The sequence below is a fragment of the Rhinoderma darwinii genome, chromosome 2 (genome assembly GCF_050947455.1).
Source record: "Rhinoderma darwinii isolate aRhiDar2 chromosome 2, aRhiDar2.hap1, whole genome shotgun sequence".
In the NCBI taxonomy this organism is placed as follows: Eukaryota; Metazoa; Chordata; class Amphibia; order Anura; family Rhinodermatidae; genus Rhinoderma; species Rhinoderma darwinii.
The window spans coordinates 374,997,211-375,012,407 of NC_134688.1; the positions used below are offsets into that span (position 1 = coordinate 374,997,211).

The window sequence follows — 15,197 nt, forward strand, 5'->3', positions numbered from 1 at the left end:
TGTACATCAAGCTCCCAAGATGACACAAAGGAAATTAAAAATACAGAGTTCCAAACAAATCAGTTCTCTAGAGAAGCACGGATAATTAAAGAAATTGTCAAAGAGACTTATCTGATACATAGAAAATTATTTCTTTGCATCATTCTAATTTAACTCGAAGATGAGTCACAAGGTTGTTCACAGAAGGTGACAAAGATCTAGCACATAAGCCTAAGTAAATGTCCACCTTTTAACAACAGAAGAGCGGTATTAGGACTGTGCCAGTCTTTAAAAAAAATCTAGCTGAAGCAATTTTTTGTGACTTTGGAAACATTTTGCGTAATTTCCACACTACAAAACTGGCGTAGAAATGTTGTTTCATCCCCCGTGTCGTTTTTTTAGGTCCATTTCTGGGCCAGTTAGTCACTTTTATTTAATCTATACAGCAATCGGCATTCAGTTTTTCTTAAAAAAAGACCTCCTAATTCCAAACAAGTCAAATGATTAAATTCTGAATGCCTGCAGCCACCTCTGGTAGGGTCTTATGCCTCAGTCACAAGACAGGGTCCGAGTGTCGGCCGGGAAAATCGGCCGTTTTTGGCCGATTTTCCCGGCCGGTTTGCATCCATGCCGTGTTGCCGTCTTTACCGGCCGATTTGGACCCGATTTGCATCCGTTTTTTTCCCTGTCCGTTTTAAAATCGGATGAATTTCATTTAAATTTGTTGCCACACAGCCCCCTTTAGGTAATGCCACCCTGCCCCCTATAGGTAATGCCACCCTGCCCCCTATAGGTAATGTCACCCTGCCCCCTATAGGTAATGCCACCCTGCCCCTGTAGGTAATGCCACCCTGCCCCTGGTAGGTAATGCCACCCTGCCCCCTGGTAGGTAATGCCACCCTGCCCCTTGTAGGTAATGCCACTCAGCTCCCTGTTGGTGATGCCACCCAGCCCCCTGTAGGTGATGCCACCAAGTCCCCTGTAGGGGTTGCCACCAAGTCTCCTGTAGGTGATGCCACACAGCCCCCTGTAGGTTGCACCCATCCCCCCCTATATTCCAGGAGAAGTCACTGACTTCAATGTCCATATATGGACAGTGTAGTCACTGACTTCTCCTGGAGAGGAATTCCCTGCCACAGGTCGGGAATTCCGCTTCAGAAGTGAGTGACGTCACTGTGTCCATATATGGACAGTGTAGTCACTCACTTTTCCTGTAGTGGAATCCCCGACCATAGAGTCGGGGATTCCGCTGCAGAAGTGAGTGACATCACTCTGTCCATATATGGACAGTGTAGTCACTCACTTCGGTCGTGTGAATAGCCCCATTAGGGGTCTATTGTTCCTAATGCAGCCGGGTGACGGGAAACCCTGTCGTGTGAATTCCGCCTTACTGCATACTGTTTAACCCCTTCTCAACATTTGACGTAACTGTCATAGCCGGGCAGGGCTTAATAGGAGAGAGTTAAAAGTACAATCGCATGTTTAAATCCCTACAATTTAAAAAAAAAAAATAAATACAAAAAACCCCCTCACCTACCTAAAAGGTCGTATGCAACTCACACAGAAGCATCAACGAAAAAAATTAAAGCAGCTAGGGGTTTCAGAATATGGCGACAATAAATAATCTTTTTTAAAAAAATGTTTACTTTGTAAAAGTGGTAAAGCATAAACATTAGTGCCGTAATTGCAGTTGAGCCGCAGAATAAAGTTAAACATGTCATTTTTACCGCATGGTGAATGCCAACTGCAAAACCCAGAAAAAACATTTTCATCCCACAAATGGTTTCCCAGTACATTATATGGTACATTAAATGGTCCCATTAAAAACAACAACTTGTCTCGCAAAAACAAACCCTCATACGGCTATGTCGATAAAAAATATAAAAAAGTTATGGCTCTTGGAATGCAGCAAACAAAAAATGGCTGCGGCTGGAAGGACGCAATAAGCTTCCTCAAGTGGTGGCTGCATGCAGCCAGAATTTCATCATTTTTGGCCCCCTGCACATGTAGCGGATTTGTTTCAGCTTTTCTTTTCGTTTGGATTTGCAGGCGGAAAATCCACAGAGAAAGGCGAATGCAGGCAAGTGGATGCCGCTGCCTGGCATCATTACGTTGTATGGACTGCGCCAGAGTGATGAGGGAGGAGAGAAGAGGAGTGCTGAGAGGTTTCTGGAGTAAATTATAATAAATTTGTTGGGCCACGATGGTCATGCCTCTATTCCCAGAAGCCATGCCCCATGGCAGCGAAAAAGGCCAATAGTCACAATTTCTGACTTATGGACCCCTCGCATAGAAAGATTAGTAAATTACCGCGTGTCTCTTCTGCCAGTAAGAGACCACACAAATTACAGAACATCCCCCTCTTGCTTTGTAGTGTACCTGGCCCCTTTATAGCACATTTTCACTTCATGTCGTACATACTTTTTCTTCCAGTGCAACGTCTTTAAACATTAATCTATCTGTCCAGATACAGAACATGACATTTTTATGCAGAACTACTTTACACATTAATTTCCATCCCATAACAGTGCATGGCAAAACCGTGTGCTCAGAATCCCTATGGGTCACTATTATAGACCTGTAGACACTCCGTGTGCCATCATATGGTGCCTCCATGTGGACTGTATTCTTCCCTAGAAAATTGCTGTAATACGGAATATGATGAGCGTACCATTTTTCCCCCCCGTCATGGATTACATATAAAATCAGAAACAAATAGAGATCCAAGGCAAAACCGAAAAATTCTATGAGTGACAAAAAACTAATACGCACACCATACCTCCCAACTTTTAAATTTGGAAAAGGGGGACATTTTAAGCCACGCCCCCTAACCACGCCCAATATCCCGCATAAGCACATCAAATCACAGCCAGGTCCATCAAATAACAAGAGCATATTCTGACTGCGGATCCCTAGAATTACAAAAAAAAAAACTATGGATATCACAAATATTATGGATCAGGTTATGTCTTCTTTATGTTACTTTTCCTAACTTGGGTATAACATATGCTCATCACGGCAGCAGCAGGGCAAACCAAAAAGATGAGAACAATGAAAGGCAAGAGGGAGACCCTGTGGTGGATGGCTTTTTAATGGACAGGTAGCAGAGTTACATGATGGGGAATTTTGTTTTCTGGTTGTGTTATTCTGCTACCGGTCAATGGAAAAATCATCCGCCAGAGGGAAACACCTGGGAAACAGACATGATGGGGAAACATTTTTCCCTGTGGTGGATGACTTTTCAGCTGAGAGGTAGAAAAGTTACACGAAGGGGAATTATTTTTCATTGACATCTAGTTTCTATTGCAGCGCAGGGAACAAAACAGAAGTCACTGGAGGTGAGGAAAAGTTTTTTCATTCTTCATATTACTAACTTTATTTTTTTTGTTTTGCAGGTTCTGCTGGACCATTTGTACTACGCTGTAGATTCGTTGGACTACTTCGATGATCTACGTTTTAAAAAAAAAAAAAAAGTGGTCCAAGAGGATTGTGTAGGGGAGTTTTTATTTCAATAAAAAATATTTTCTGATAGTCTCTGTGTTTTTTTTTAATACTTTATTAGCTCCTTGGTAGTGGCAGTTGTCTGATTGACAGCGTCCATTACTAAGGCAGGGCTTAGGGTTAGCCAGTAAAAAGGCTGCAACTAACTCCCCCATTATTACCCCTGTACACACCGCCACCAGGGGCTCTGGGAAGAACCGGGTATGATCCAGTACCTGACCTTCTGTAGTGATGTACGGGCACTAGGGGCGGCCGCAGGCTGGTGTTACGAGGCTGGGAAGGGCCAAAAACAGTGGCCCTTCCCACTCTGGTAATGCTAGCCTGCTGCTGCTATGTTGTATCTGGCTGGTTATGAAAATGGCAGGGACGCAATGTCGCTTTCTTCATTTAAAAAAAAAAAAAAAAAGACGTGGGGTCCCCCTCATTTTTCATAACCAGCCAGATACAACATAGCAGCAGCCTAGCATTACCCGGGCTGGTAGGGACCACGGTTTTTGGCCCTTTCTAGCCTCATAATACCAGCCTGCTGCCGCCCCAGCGCTTGACCATTACTACAGATGGTTGGGTACTAGATTGTACCCGGGTCTTCCAGCACCCCTGGTGCCGGTGGGTACCGGGATAATAATGGGGGTTAGTTGCAGCCTTTTTACTGGCTCACACTAAGCCCCGCCTTAGTAATAGACGTTGTCAATCAGACAACTGCCATTACCAAGGAGCTAATAAAGTATTAAAAAAAACACAGAGACATAAGAAAATATTTTTTTATTGAAATAAGAACCCCCACACAATCCTCTTTGACCATTTTATTTAAAAAAAAAAAAAACTTAGATCATCGCACTAGTCCAACGAATCTACGATGTTGTCCAAATAGTCCAGCGGAACCTGGAAAACAAAAAAAATAAAAGTTAGTAATAATTACAAGGGGTGCTGTGTGTAGATAGCCCAGCCACAGCCCCCCTGTATATAGCGCCACACACAGCCCCCTGTAGACAGCACTACACACAGCTCCCCCTTGTAGTTAGTGCTACACACAGCCCCCCTTGTAAATAGCGCCACACACAGCCCCCTTGTAAATAGCGCCACACACAGCCCCCTTGTAAATAGCGCCACTCACAGCCCCCTTGTAGATAGCACCACACACGGTCCCCCTTGCACATAGCGCGACACACGGCACCCATTGTAGATAGCGCCACACACGGTCCCCCTTGTAAATAGCGCCACACACAGCCCTTCTTGTAGATAGTGCCACATGGCCCCCCTTGCACACAGCGCCACACACGGCCCCCATTGTAGATAGCGCCACACATGGCCCCCCTTGTAAATATCGCCACACACAGTCCCCTTGTAAATAGCGCCACACACAGTCCCCTTGTAGATAGTGCCACACACAGCTCTCCTAGTAAATAGTGCGACACGGCCCCCCCTTGTACATCGCGACACACCCGGCTCCCCTTGTAAATAACGCAACACACGGCCCCCTTGTACATAGTGCCACACATGGCCCCCCCTTGTAAATAACGCAACACACGGCCCCCCTTGTACATAGTGCCACACACAACCCCCTCCCTCCTTGTACAGTGCCACACAACCCCCCTCCCCATTTGTACATAGTGTCACACAACCCCCCCTTGTACATAGTGCAACATAACCCCCCTCCCCATTGTACATAGTGCCACATAAACCCCCTCCCCATTGTACATAGTGCCACATAAACCCCCTCCCACTTGTACATAGTGCCATATAACCCCCCTCCCCCTTGCACATAGTGCCACATAACCCCCCTCCCCCTTGTACATAGTGCCACACAACCCCCCTGAGGCCTCCTCCTTGTACTTTGTGCCAATCTGCTGCCAGAGCTGAGAGTGGTAGAGGTAGCCTACTGCTACTACTCTCCGCTCTGCCTGATGTCACTCACAGTTAGAAGGCAGGGGGTCTTGCAGTGGCGTTCTGATTGGGGTCGACCGGTGAGGTCAGGGGACAGCTCAGGTGACTGGACTGGTCCACTCCTGGGCCGCTATCGACCCCAATCAGAACTCCGCTGCAAGACCTCCTGCCTCCTTCTGACGCTGATCGCTGCTGCTCGTCCGGCATGCAGGGCGCCTGTCAGAAGCGATCAGCTATTTTGATACAGCTACTCTGCACCCCCCTCTCTTCTCTACCTCCAAGATGCGTCCGGGGCACCGCGGCAACCAGTGGGACATTTTTCAGACCGCCTTGGGCAGCGGTGAGAAACCGGGACGGTCCCGCCAAATACGTGACGGTTGGGAGCTATGTGCACACACCTATTATAAAATGCTCATGTGCAGGCGGTCTAATACTAGACATATGCATGCGTGATTTATGTAGTTTGAACATACAGTTTGAGAGACAAACCTGGACTTGCCCTTCCAAAATCGCTGTGAAGTTGGTGACTTCTTAGCAAATGTTTATAATTTTAAAAAGGGCATCTGAAAAACCATGGATGGACCCAGCATTTTTTTTTAATGCCTTCTAAAAGATGCCCGACAATGAACGGTCAAGCATAAACACACACATGAATGTCTGACCGTCAGTTCACGACTTAAAGCTCAAGCGCTGTTGGGTTATTCAGAAGGAAAATGATCTCAATCACAAAAACAAGTCCGCCTCTGAATGGCTCAAAAGAAACAAAATTAAGGTTTTGGAGGGACCGAGTCAAGTACCGAGTTGTATCCCATTGAGATGCTGTGGCATGAACTTAAAGGGAACTTATCATTGAAATGATGGTGCCCTGACTGTGGACAGCATAATGTAGTGATTTCAGCAGTCTGTCACTCATTTGTTTAAAGGGTGACTAAACTTTTAAAAAACTTTTGACATGTCAGTGACATCCCGGAAGTTTTCAATGGTGGGGCTGAGCACTGAGACCCCCACCAATCGCTAAAACCAAGTGGCAGAAGCGCTCGGGTGAGCGATGTACCGCTTTCTTTCTAATTGGCTTTTCTCGGAAAGTCAAGCGAGCAGTGTACGGGCTCAATAGAAAGTCAAAAGTTTTTTTAATGTTTAGTTAGGGTATGTTCGCACGCTGAGTCAAAAACTTCTGAAAATACGGAGCTGTTTTCAAGGGAAAACAGCTCCTGATTTTCAGACGTTTTTTCAGCAACTCGTGTTTTTCACTGCGTTTTTTACAGCGGTTTTTGGAGCTGTTTTCAATAGAGTCTATGAAAAAAGGCTCCAAAAACGTCTCAAGAAGTGACCTGCACTTTTTTTCGTGGCCGTTTTTTTAGGCGGACGTTTTTAAAAATGGCCGCGCGAAAAAAGTGGCCCGTCGGAACAGAACGCCGTGCTTACGATTTTTCGGCCATTTTTCGGGCGTTTACGGCCTGAAAAACGGCTGAAAATGGGCCGTGTGAACATACCCTTACACTAAGTTTAGCTGTTTATGAGAACTTACCTGTCGTACCTATGAGCTGCCACAAGACCCACCCACTTTCAATTAAGAGTGGGTGGACCTAGTAGCCGATCATAAATATGCCGGACACTCTGCTAGGTCTGCCCAGGCTCTGCAGGTGAGTCTTCATAAAATGGCTTAACTTAAGCAAATTAGTGACAGATCGCTGAAATCATTGTCTGTCACTACTTTATGCTGCCCACAGGGAGGGCAGCATAATTTCAATGACAGATTCTCTTTAAACAGACAGTTGATGCTCGAAAACACTCTAATGTAGCTGAATTAAAACAATTCTGCAAAGAAAAGTGGCCAAAATGTCTTCACATTGATGTAAGAAACCGCGTCAGAAAACACGCCAAAAAGCGGCCAAAAATGCCTCCCATTGATTTCAATGGGAGGCGGAGGATTTATTCCTGCGAGCGGAAAAACCGTCTCGTGGGAAAAAGAAGCGACATGCACTATCTTCGAGCGTTTACGTCTCTCACCTCCCATTGACATCAATGGGAGGCACAGAAAGCGTATCTCGCTGCGTTTTTGCCTGCGGCGCTCAATGGCCGCGGGTGAGAAATGCGGCAAACTGCGTGCAGGCAGATCAAAATCTGCCTCAAAATTCCGTATGGAATTACTTTTTCACCTGGGTGACATAGGTTTTGAACAAATCATAATCCTCAATAAAAGAATGGTAATTTTGTGTTTACTTGTGTGTGTGCTATATCTTATATTAAAATTGGTTAGGTAATCTGAAAACATTTAAATGTGACAAATTAGCAAAAATGGAAGAAATTGGGAGAAGGGCAAATCTTTTTTTACAGTACTGTACTTGGTTTCTAAAACTATCTACTTCCTTGCATAAATAACATAATTTAGAACACTTAAATGGAAAAAGATTACCTCATTCTGTAGACCTTTTATATATATATATGATTTGAAGATGTTTGCAATTTTCAATCCCATGTATTTATTTCAGAACTTTATTAAAAAATTTAAATATATAAATTTATTCATTATGAACACATGGTGGCGCTATCACTTTTCCCATCAGAAACCAGTGTAAAACATGTATGACAGAATAAGTTGGATTTTGTTTAATGTCATTTTGTGGGAATACATTTATTTTTTCCGTTAAATAAATTAGCGGTTACTTAATATGTATAAATATAAAATTAGAATATGTATATATTCACATATCTTGCATTGTAATTACAAATTTACATAGATTCCTTATTGCAATTTAAATCAGCACCAACCTAAAGATTTCATTAAACTGTCATTTATTGTTAAACTGGACATTGGAACAAAAAGTGGTTATTAGGTTATTTAGAATAATATGGTATACAAAACAGAACCTTATTTTAAATCACATTTTTTGAACATGACCTCTCAATGTTCATAGTATTTGCTCTGTTAAGGTCCCTTCCGCTTTTGCAGCAGAAATATTTCTTCCAGATATACAAAAATGTAGATTGGAATTTTTCAATGCGAAACGCGTAGACAATAGGGTTCATTGCTGAATTTCCATGTGTCAAGAAGATGGCGATATAAGTGATGATCATTGGCGTATTGCAAGTCTGACAGAACAATGTGATGCAATTCAGGGTGTGAAGAGGTAACCAGCTTAAAGCAAATAATAGCAGGATTAACGCTAATGACTTTGCAATTTTCAGTTCTTTTCCGTAGTATTTTTGTGGATCTTTAGAGCTGGAGGATACTTTTTTATTAAGTTGTCTTTGAATTAAATTGAACACTTCCAAATAAATGATAAACATGAGGAATAGAGGAGGAAGGACCCAGACAAAGAAATTAAAGTACACCATATATTCCATACTGATCACGGTTTCAAATTGACAAGTTATGATGATTTCACCGTAGCTGGTGTTATCTTGTTTTCTCAAATGGTTTATGTTGTTCCAACCAAACATGGGAACCAGTCCAACAATGAAGGAGAGGACCCAGCATCCTGTTATTGCAATCACAGCTCTTCTAGCTGTGACAACACTTTTATAACTGGAAGACAAAAAATGGGAGACAAATTAGTTGAAAAATTGCTAAAAAATACAAATACAGATAATCGAAGAGTATATTTTTAGATCTAGAAACTCAGTGATAATGAAATTAAAATAGGCAGCTAGCTCAAGTTAAAGACAACCCCAAGCTAAATAAGGATCATCTTGGATTCCCTATAACATAACAATGTTGTAGCATTTTTCTCTCAGAACCCTGCATTCTGCCCTACGTCAGTTATTCCTCCTGGAAATGTATGAATAAATTGAAAATTGGGTCTTACCATTGCCCTTGTCAATGAGGCGTGTTTACATTGAGACAGCCAGCACTGACTGGTTAATGTCAGACATACCTCATTGACAAGGGTAATGGAAAGATCCAATTTTCAGTTTGTTCATACATTTCCATGAGGAATAACAGAGGAAAGGCACAATGCAGATTCTAAAGATTAGATGTTGCAGCTTTGTTATTTTATGGGGGGGGGGGGGGGGGTAAGAATTTACTAAAACAGACATGTCAGGAGAGCTGCCAGATCTTATTTAAATTATTTCATTAAGGTTGGGGAAAAGATAGCCCCATCTGCCAAATGAAACAGGAAAGTCTATAGCAAGAGTTTAACTGTACAAATCTCATCTAATTTAGACATTACAATTTCATAATCAATTTAGACATTTAGCTTGCCCATCAACTGTTTGCTTAAAAAATAATATTAAAGTAATGACGGGGGTAAGGAAACAGACAAGTGAGCCCTAATCTACCCGCCACTCAGTCCCTGCCTACTTGCAATGACCCGCCCTAGGCGACGGGGTACAACTGGGCGACAGTCCCTACGCTCAATATGTGCAAAACAGACAAGGGTACACAGAAGCAAGGGAAAAGGGGCAGTTGCCCACGGCAACACCAAGAGCAACAAGAGTGGTGAACGAGCCGAGTAAAACCAGGAGTGTACGAGGTACCAAACGCAGAGCAGGAGAGTAGTGAACAAGCCGAGTCAAACCAGGAGTGTACGAGGTACCCAAACACAGAGCAGGAGAGTAGTCAGTAAGCCAGGGTCAATATGAAGCAGGGTCAAATAGATCAAGAAGCTGCAGCAGGGCCAGGAAACCAAATGAGAAGAATCACAAGCAAGGAGGAACAGGAAAGGCAGGTATAAATAGACAGAGGGCGGGAGCTAGCTCCGTCTGGCCAGGCTATGATAGGCTCTCCCACTCCTAAGCCTGCCATCCTGAGTGGCGGAAGATGGAGTCAGTCTCCCAGACATAGAAGCAGGTGCAGACTGATTACCTATGGGCGTGGATACAGAAGCTGTGCCTGGCAGATCCTTAACAATTAATATATTATTTTAGTATTATATATTAGTATATCTAGGTATAGAGGAGCTGTCTACATTGTGTCAGCCATTTATCAAGTTCCCTACTAGGGTGTGATTAGTTAATGGAGGCAGATTTTCCTCTTGTGCCCTCATATATTAGCTAACGCACCACTCACAACTTAAAGGCTATGTACACATTTGAAAACGTTGTTTTTTTTGTTTTTGTTTTTTTTATAGAAAGTGGCACGGATACACATTTCTAATTGCATTTTATTAAAAATTATTTTTACTTTCTGAGATACAGCTGCTTTGTATACTGTATACAGAGCAGCTTTATCTCACTCTGAAACCTGAATCCATCAGGTCAGCGGGACTGACGGGTTCAGTGTCAGCGGGTACACGCAGGACCCACTTTTACTGAACGCGTCAGTGCTGCTGACCTGACGGATTCAGGTCTTAGCGCACGATACAGCTATTCTGTATAAAGGATACAAAGCAGCTGTATCTCAAAAAGTTCAAATACATTTTTAATAAAATGTAATTACAAACTTTCACCAATCACACTGATACACACAAAAAAAAAATAAACATTTCAAAAGGCGTACATAGCCTTTAACCCCTTGATGCATTATCACGTACATGTACGTGATAAGCGTCTTAGGGAAGTATGGAGCACACTCACGGGCTGAACGCGCTCCATACTCAGTGGGTATAAGCTGTGTATTACAGCCGAAACCCGGGAATAAATGTCAGGAACAGCGATCGCGCCGTTCTTGGCCGTTTAACCCCTCAAATGATGCAGTCAAATGGGACCGCAGCATCTGAGGTGTTGAAAAGAGGAGGGCCGCATCTCCTCCGCACCACCACAACGCGATCGGGGGGTCCCAATAGTAGTCATGGCAGCCCTGGGGCCTAATGAAAGCCCCCAGGACTGCCTTCTGTCTGCATCTGGCAGGGTTTAACAAAATCAAGTAAAAATGACAATATACTGCAATACATTAGTATTGCAGTCTATTGTACCAGCGATCTAAAGCTTGCAGGTTCAAATCCCCTAGAGGGGCTAAAATTATGTGTAAAAAAAGTTTATTAAAGTTATTGGTAGTGAAAAAGAAATTTAAGTTAAAGGAAAAAAAACTTTTTCCCATTAAAAAAAAGAAACAAAATTGGTATCACTGCATCCGTAAAAGTATACCATTATTTAACTCACATGGTGAATGCCACAAAAAATATAAAATGCCAAAATCGCTGTTTTTTGGTTACCATGGCTCTAAAAAAAAAAAGTTGTAAAAAGTGATCAAAAAGTTGTGTACAAAAAAATGGTGCCAATAAAAACGACAGCACGTGTTTTTTTGTAATTGTAAAATATGAAAAAACCTAAATAAATTTAGTATCACCGTAATCGTATTGAGCCACAGAATAAAGTTAAGTTGTTGGTTTTACCGCAAATGCCGAAATCCCAAAAACAAATGTAGGAATCACAGTTTTTTCCAATTTCAGCCCGCAAATATTTTTTTTTCAGTTTCCCAGTATGTTATATGGTACTTTAAATTGTGCCATTACAAACCACAACTCTTCCCGCAAAAAAATAAGCCCTCACATCACTATTGACGCAAAAATTAAAAAAAATTATGGCTCTTGAAAAGAAGGGAGTAAAAAACGAATATTAAAAATAAAAAAATGTCTCAGTCAAGGTAAAAAATGGACAACCACTAATTTTAATGCCTGTCGTGCAGCAGAAACATTGCTGTCCCCCCAGGGCAAACAGATAATTAAATATGTGGAAAGGGGTTTGGCTCCAGGTAATCGGTACCTCTACAATCAGATTGCAACCTGAAATTTAGTTGTGCAAACCAGGGAACCCATTAACTAGATCCACCGACAAATGTTATCTGCCTTCTCTGAACAATCACGCTGTATCTCTATAATAACCGTCCAGAGCAGCAATATAACTGATAAAAATTTATCTCGGAGCACACTTAAATTCCATATTAACCAGTTCATTACGTGACTGTTGATTCAGAGAATGTTAATCAATAAAGGCCCTTTTACACTGGGCAACTATCGGGCAGTCAAGCGTTCATAGAACGTTTAAGCACGGCAGAGATCAGCAGACGAATGAGCAAACGCTCGTTCATCTGCTGATCGTATCGTTTAATAAAACTCAAATATAATAGATATAATAGTTGTCGGCAGCACCTCTCCCTGTGTAAACAGGGAGAGGCGCTGGCGGCATGATAATAACGTATGGGGACGAGCGATCGGAGTAACGACCGCTCGTCCCCATCCATAGCTCCGTTTGACAGGAGCCAATGAGCGCCAATCAACGAGCAGTCTCGTTGATCGGCGCTCGTTGCAACGGTCGGTGTAAATAGGCTCTCAGTCCAGAGCAGCAAATCATTTGAAGAAAAATCTAAACAGTATATTTTAGCCCCTTTTTGAGTCTTAGCGCATTGTGGGCGTCATTGCATTATTAAACATAAGTCAAACTCAATGCGACATAATACGATCCTTACTGTAGATCCGCAATGTTAATGATGAACTATGGGCGTCATCGCATTGGTAAACTTATGACAAATACAGTTAAGGCTGAGTTCACACAGAGTTTTTTTGCAGGCAGAAAATTCTGCCTCAAAATCCGTTTGGAATTTTGAGGCAGATTTTGATCTGCCTGCACGCCGTTTGCCGCGATTTTCGCTGCGTTTTTTGCTCGCGCCCATTGAACGTCACGGGCAAAAAAGCAGCGAAATACGCTTTCTCTGCCTCCCATTGATGTCAATGGGAGGACAGAAGCGTAAAGGCTAGAAGATAGGGCATGTCGCTTCTTTTTCCCGCGAGTGTTTTTTACCGCTCGCAGGAAAAAAACGCCTCTGCCTCCCATTGAAATCAATGGGAGGCATTTTTGGAAGTTTTTTGGTGCGTTTTACGACGCGGTTTCCGTGTCCAAAAAAACCTCTGTGTGAACAGGGCCTGAGATGAATTAGGGCCTGTTCACACATTTTCTTTTAAGTTTTTATTTTTTTGGAGTGGTTTTGCACCACAGGCGTTTTTGGCGCGTTTTTTTGCCACAATATTTTCCGCTTTTTGAGGCGTCTTTTTTTTTTTACAAATTCCACAACAGGCAAAGAAAAACCGCAAGCGGTTTTTGCGGTTAGGTACGTCAGAAACTCAATGGGTTTTTGGGGCGGAAGCACCTTAAGATATAATTATTTGTACAGTGACACAATCTTCATGATTTGGGCTCTGCTGCCACCACATTGGATTTGAAATGAAACAACTGAGATGCAATTGATGTGTTTAATTAAAGGGGTTGACCAAAAATATCCTGTGAAACGTTTAGGAATTGCAACCATTTTTCTACACAGCCTCCTCATTTCAGGGGCTCAAAAGTAATTGGACAAATGAACATTACCATAAATAAAATGTTTTTTTTAGTACTTTGTAGAGAATCTTTTGCAGGCAATGACTGCCTGAAGTCTGGAACCCATGGACATCACCAGACGCTGGGTTTCCTCCCTTGTGATGCTTTGCCAGGCCTTTACTGCAGCCGTCTTCAGTTGTTTGTGGGTCTTTCTGCCTTAAGTTTTGTTTTAACCCCTTCCCGCTGCAGCCCTTTTTCAGATTTTCATTTTCGTTTTTTCCTCCCCACATTCCAAAAGCCATAAAGTCTTTATTTTTCCGTCAATATAGTCCTATGAGGGCTTGATTTTTGCGGGACGAGTTGTAGTTTTTCGTAGCACCGTTTATTTTGCCATATAATGTACTAGGAAATAGGAAAGAAAAATATTTGTGGGGTAGAAAATGAAAAAAAACAACGATTCCTCCATGGTTTTTTGCACGCCGTTTTTACGGAATTCACTGTGCAATTAAAACAGCATGTTAACTCTATTCTGTGTGTCATATACGATACCAAATATATATAGTTTTTTTCTATATTTTACTACTTTTACAAGTAAAAAGCTAAGTGTAAAAAAGCAAATTTATTTTGTGTCGCCAAATTCATAGCTATAACTTTTTTATTTTTCCGTCGATTTAAGTGGTATGAGGGCTTATTTTTTTGGGGGGATAAGCTGTAGTTTTTAATAATACCATTTTGGTGTACTTGTGACATTTTGCTCACTTTTTATTTAATTTTTTTGGGGGAGATTAGGTGACCAAAAAATAAAGATTCTGGCGTTTACATTTTTTTTTTTTATGGCGTTCACCGTGCGGGTTAAATAATGATACATTGTAATAGTTCAGACTTTTACGGACACGGCGATGCGAATTATGTTTATTTATTTATTTTTTTACTATGCTCTAGGGTGAAAATGGGAAAAAGGTTTTTTTTTTACTTTTCATTTTTTTATTTGTACTAATTTTTACTTTTTTTTTTCTTAGTCCCCCTAGGGGACTTCAACCAGCAATCGTTAGATCGCTTGCACGATATACTGCAATACTAATGTTTTTCAGTATATTGTGATTCTGACAGGCACTTATTAAGCCCTGCTGGAGGCAGGGATTAATAGGTGCACAAAGATGGCGGACCCGGGGGCCTTCATTAGGCCCCCAGGCAGCCATAGCAACCATGCCCCCCCCGCGATTGCGTTGTGGGGGGCGCGATGAACTGTTAGAGGGGTTCGCCCCCCTCTTTCTAACTATTGAAATGCTGCAGTCGCTATTGACCGCAGCATTTAACGAGTTAAACGAGCGGGATCGCGCTCGAGCGCGATGCCGCTTGTTACTCTAAAGGGTCGGCTGTAACAAACAGCCGATACCGGCATCGTATGGAGCGGGTTCACCCCGTGAGCCCGTTCCATACTTCCCCAACCCAACTTTGGCGTATTGATACGTCAAATGTCGAGAAGGGGTTAAGCAAGTGAAATGCGTGCTCGATCGTGTTGAGATCTGGTGATTGACTTGGCCATTGCAGAATATTCCACTTCTTTGCCTTAATAAACTGCTGGGTTGCTTTCGCAGTATGTTTTGGGTCATTGTCCATCTGTTCTGTAAAGTGAC

At 42.4% G+C, this 15,197-nt stretch overlaps 1 protein-coding gene across 3 annotated transcripts in view; it reads right to left on the bottom strand.

Annotated features, from left to right (window-relative positions):
* ADORA1 (adenosine A1 receptor) overlaps nt 1-15,197 on the bottom strand; it is a 193,945-nt gene that overhangs the window by 92,293 nt on the left and 86,455 nt on the right. The window contains exon 3 of one of the 3 annotated variants that reach the window (XM_075853890.1): nt 8,054-8,893. The exons of the other annotated variants lie outside the window; for them this stretch is intronic. Within the exon in view, the coding sequence (XP_075710005.1) occupies nt 8,242-8,893 (652 nt within the window). The 3' untranslated portion in view covers nt 8,054-8,241. Of the gene's footprint in view, nt 1-8,053; nt 8,894-15,197 lie in introns of those variants that run through there. 3 annotated transcript variants of the gene reach the window in all.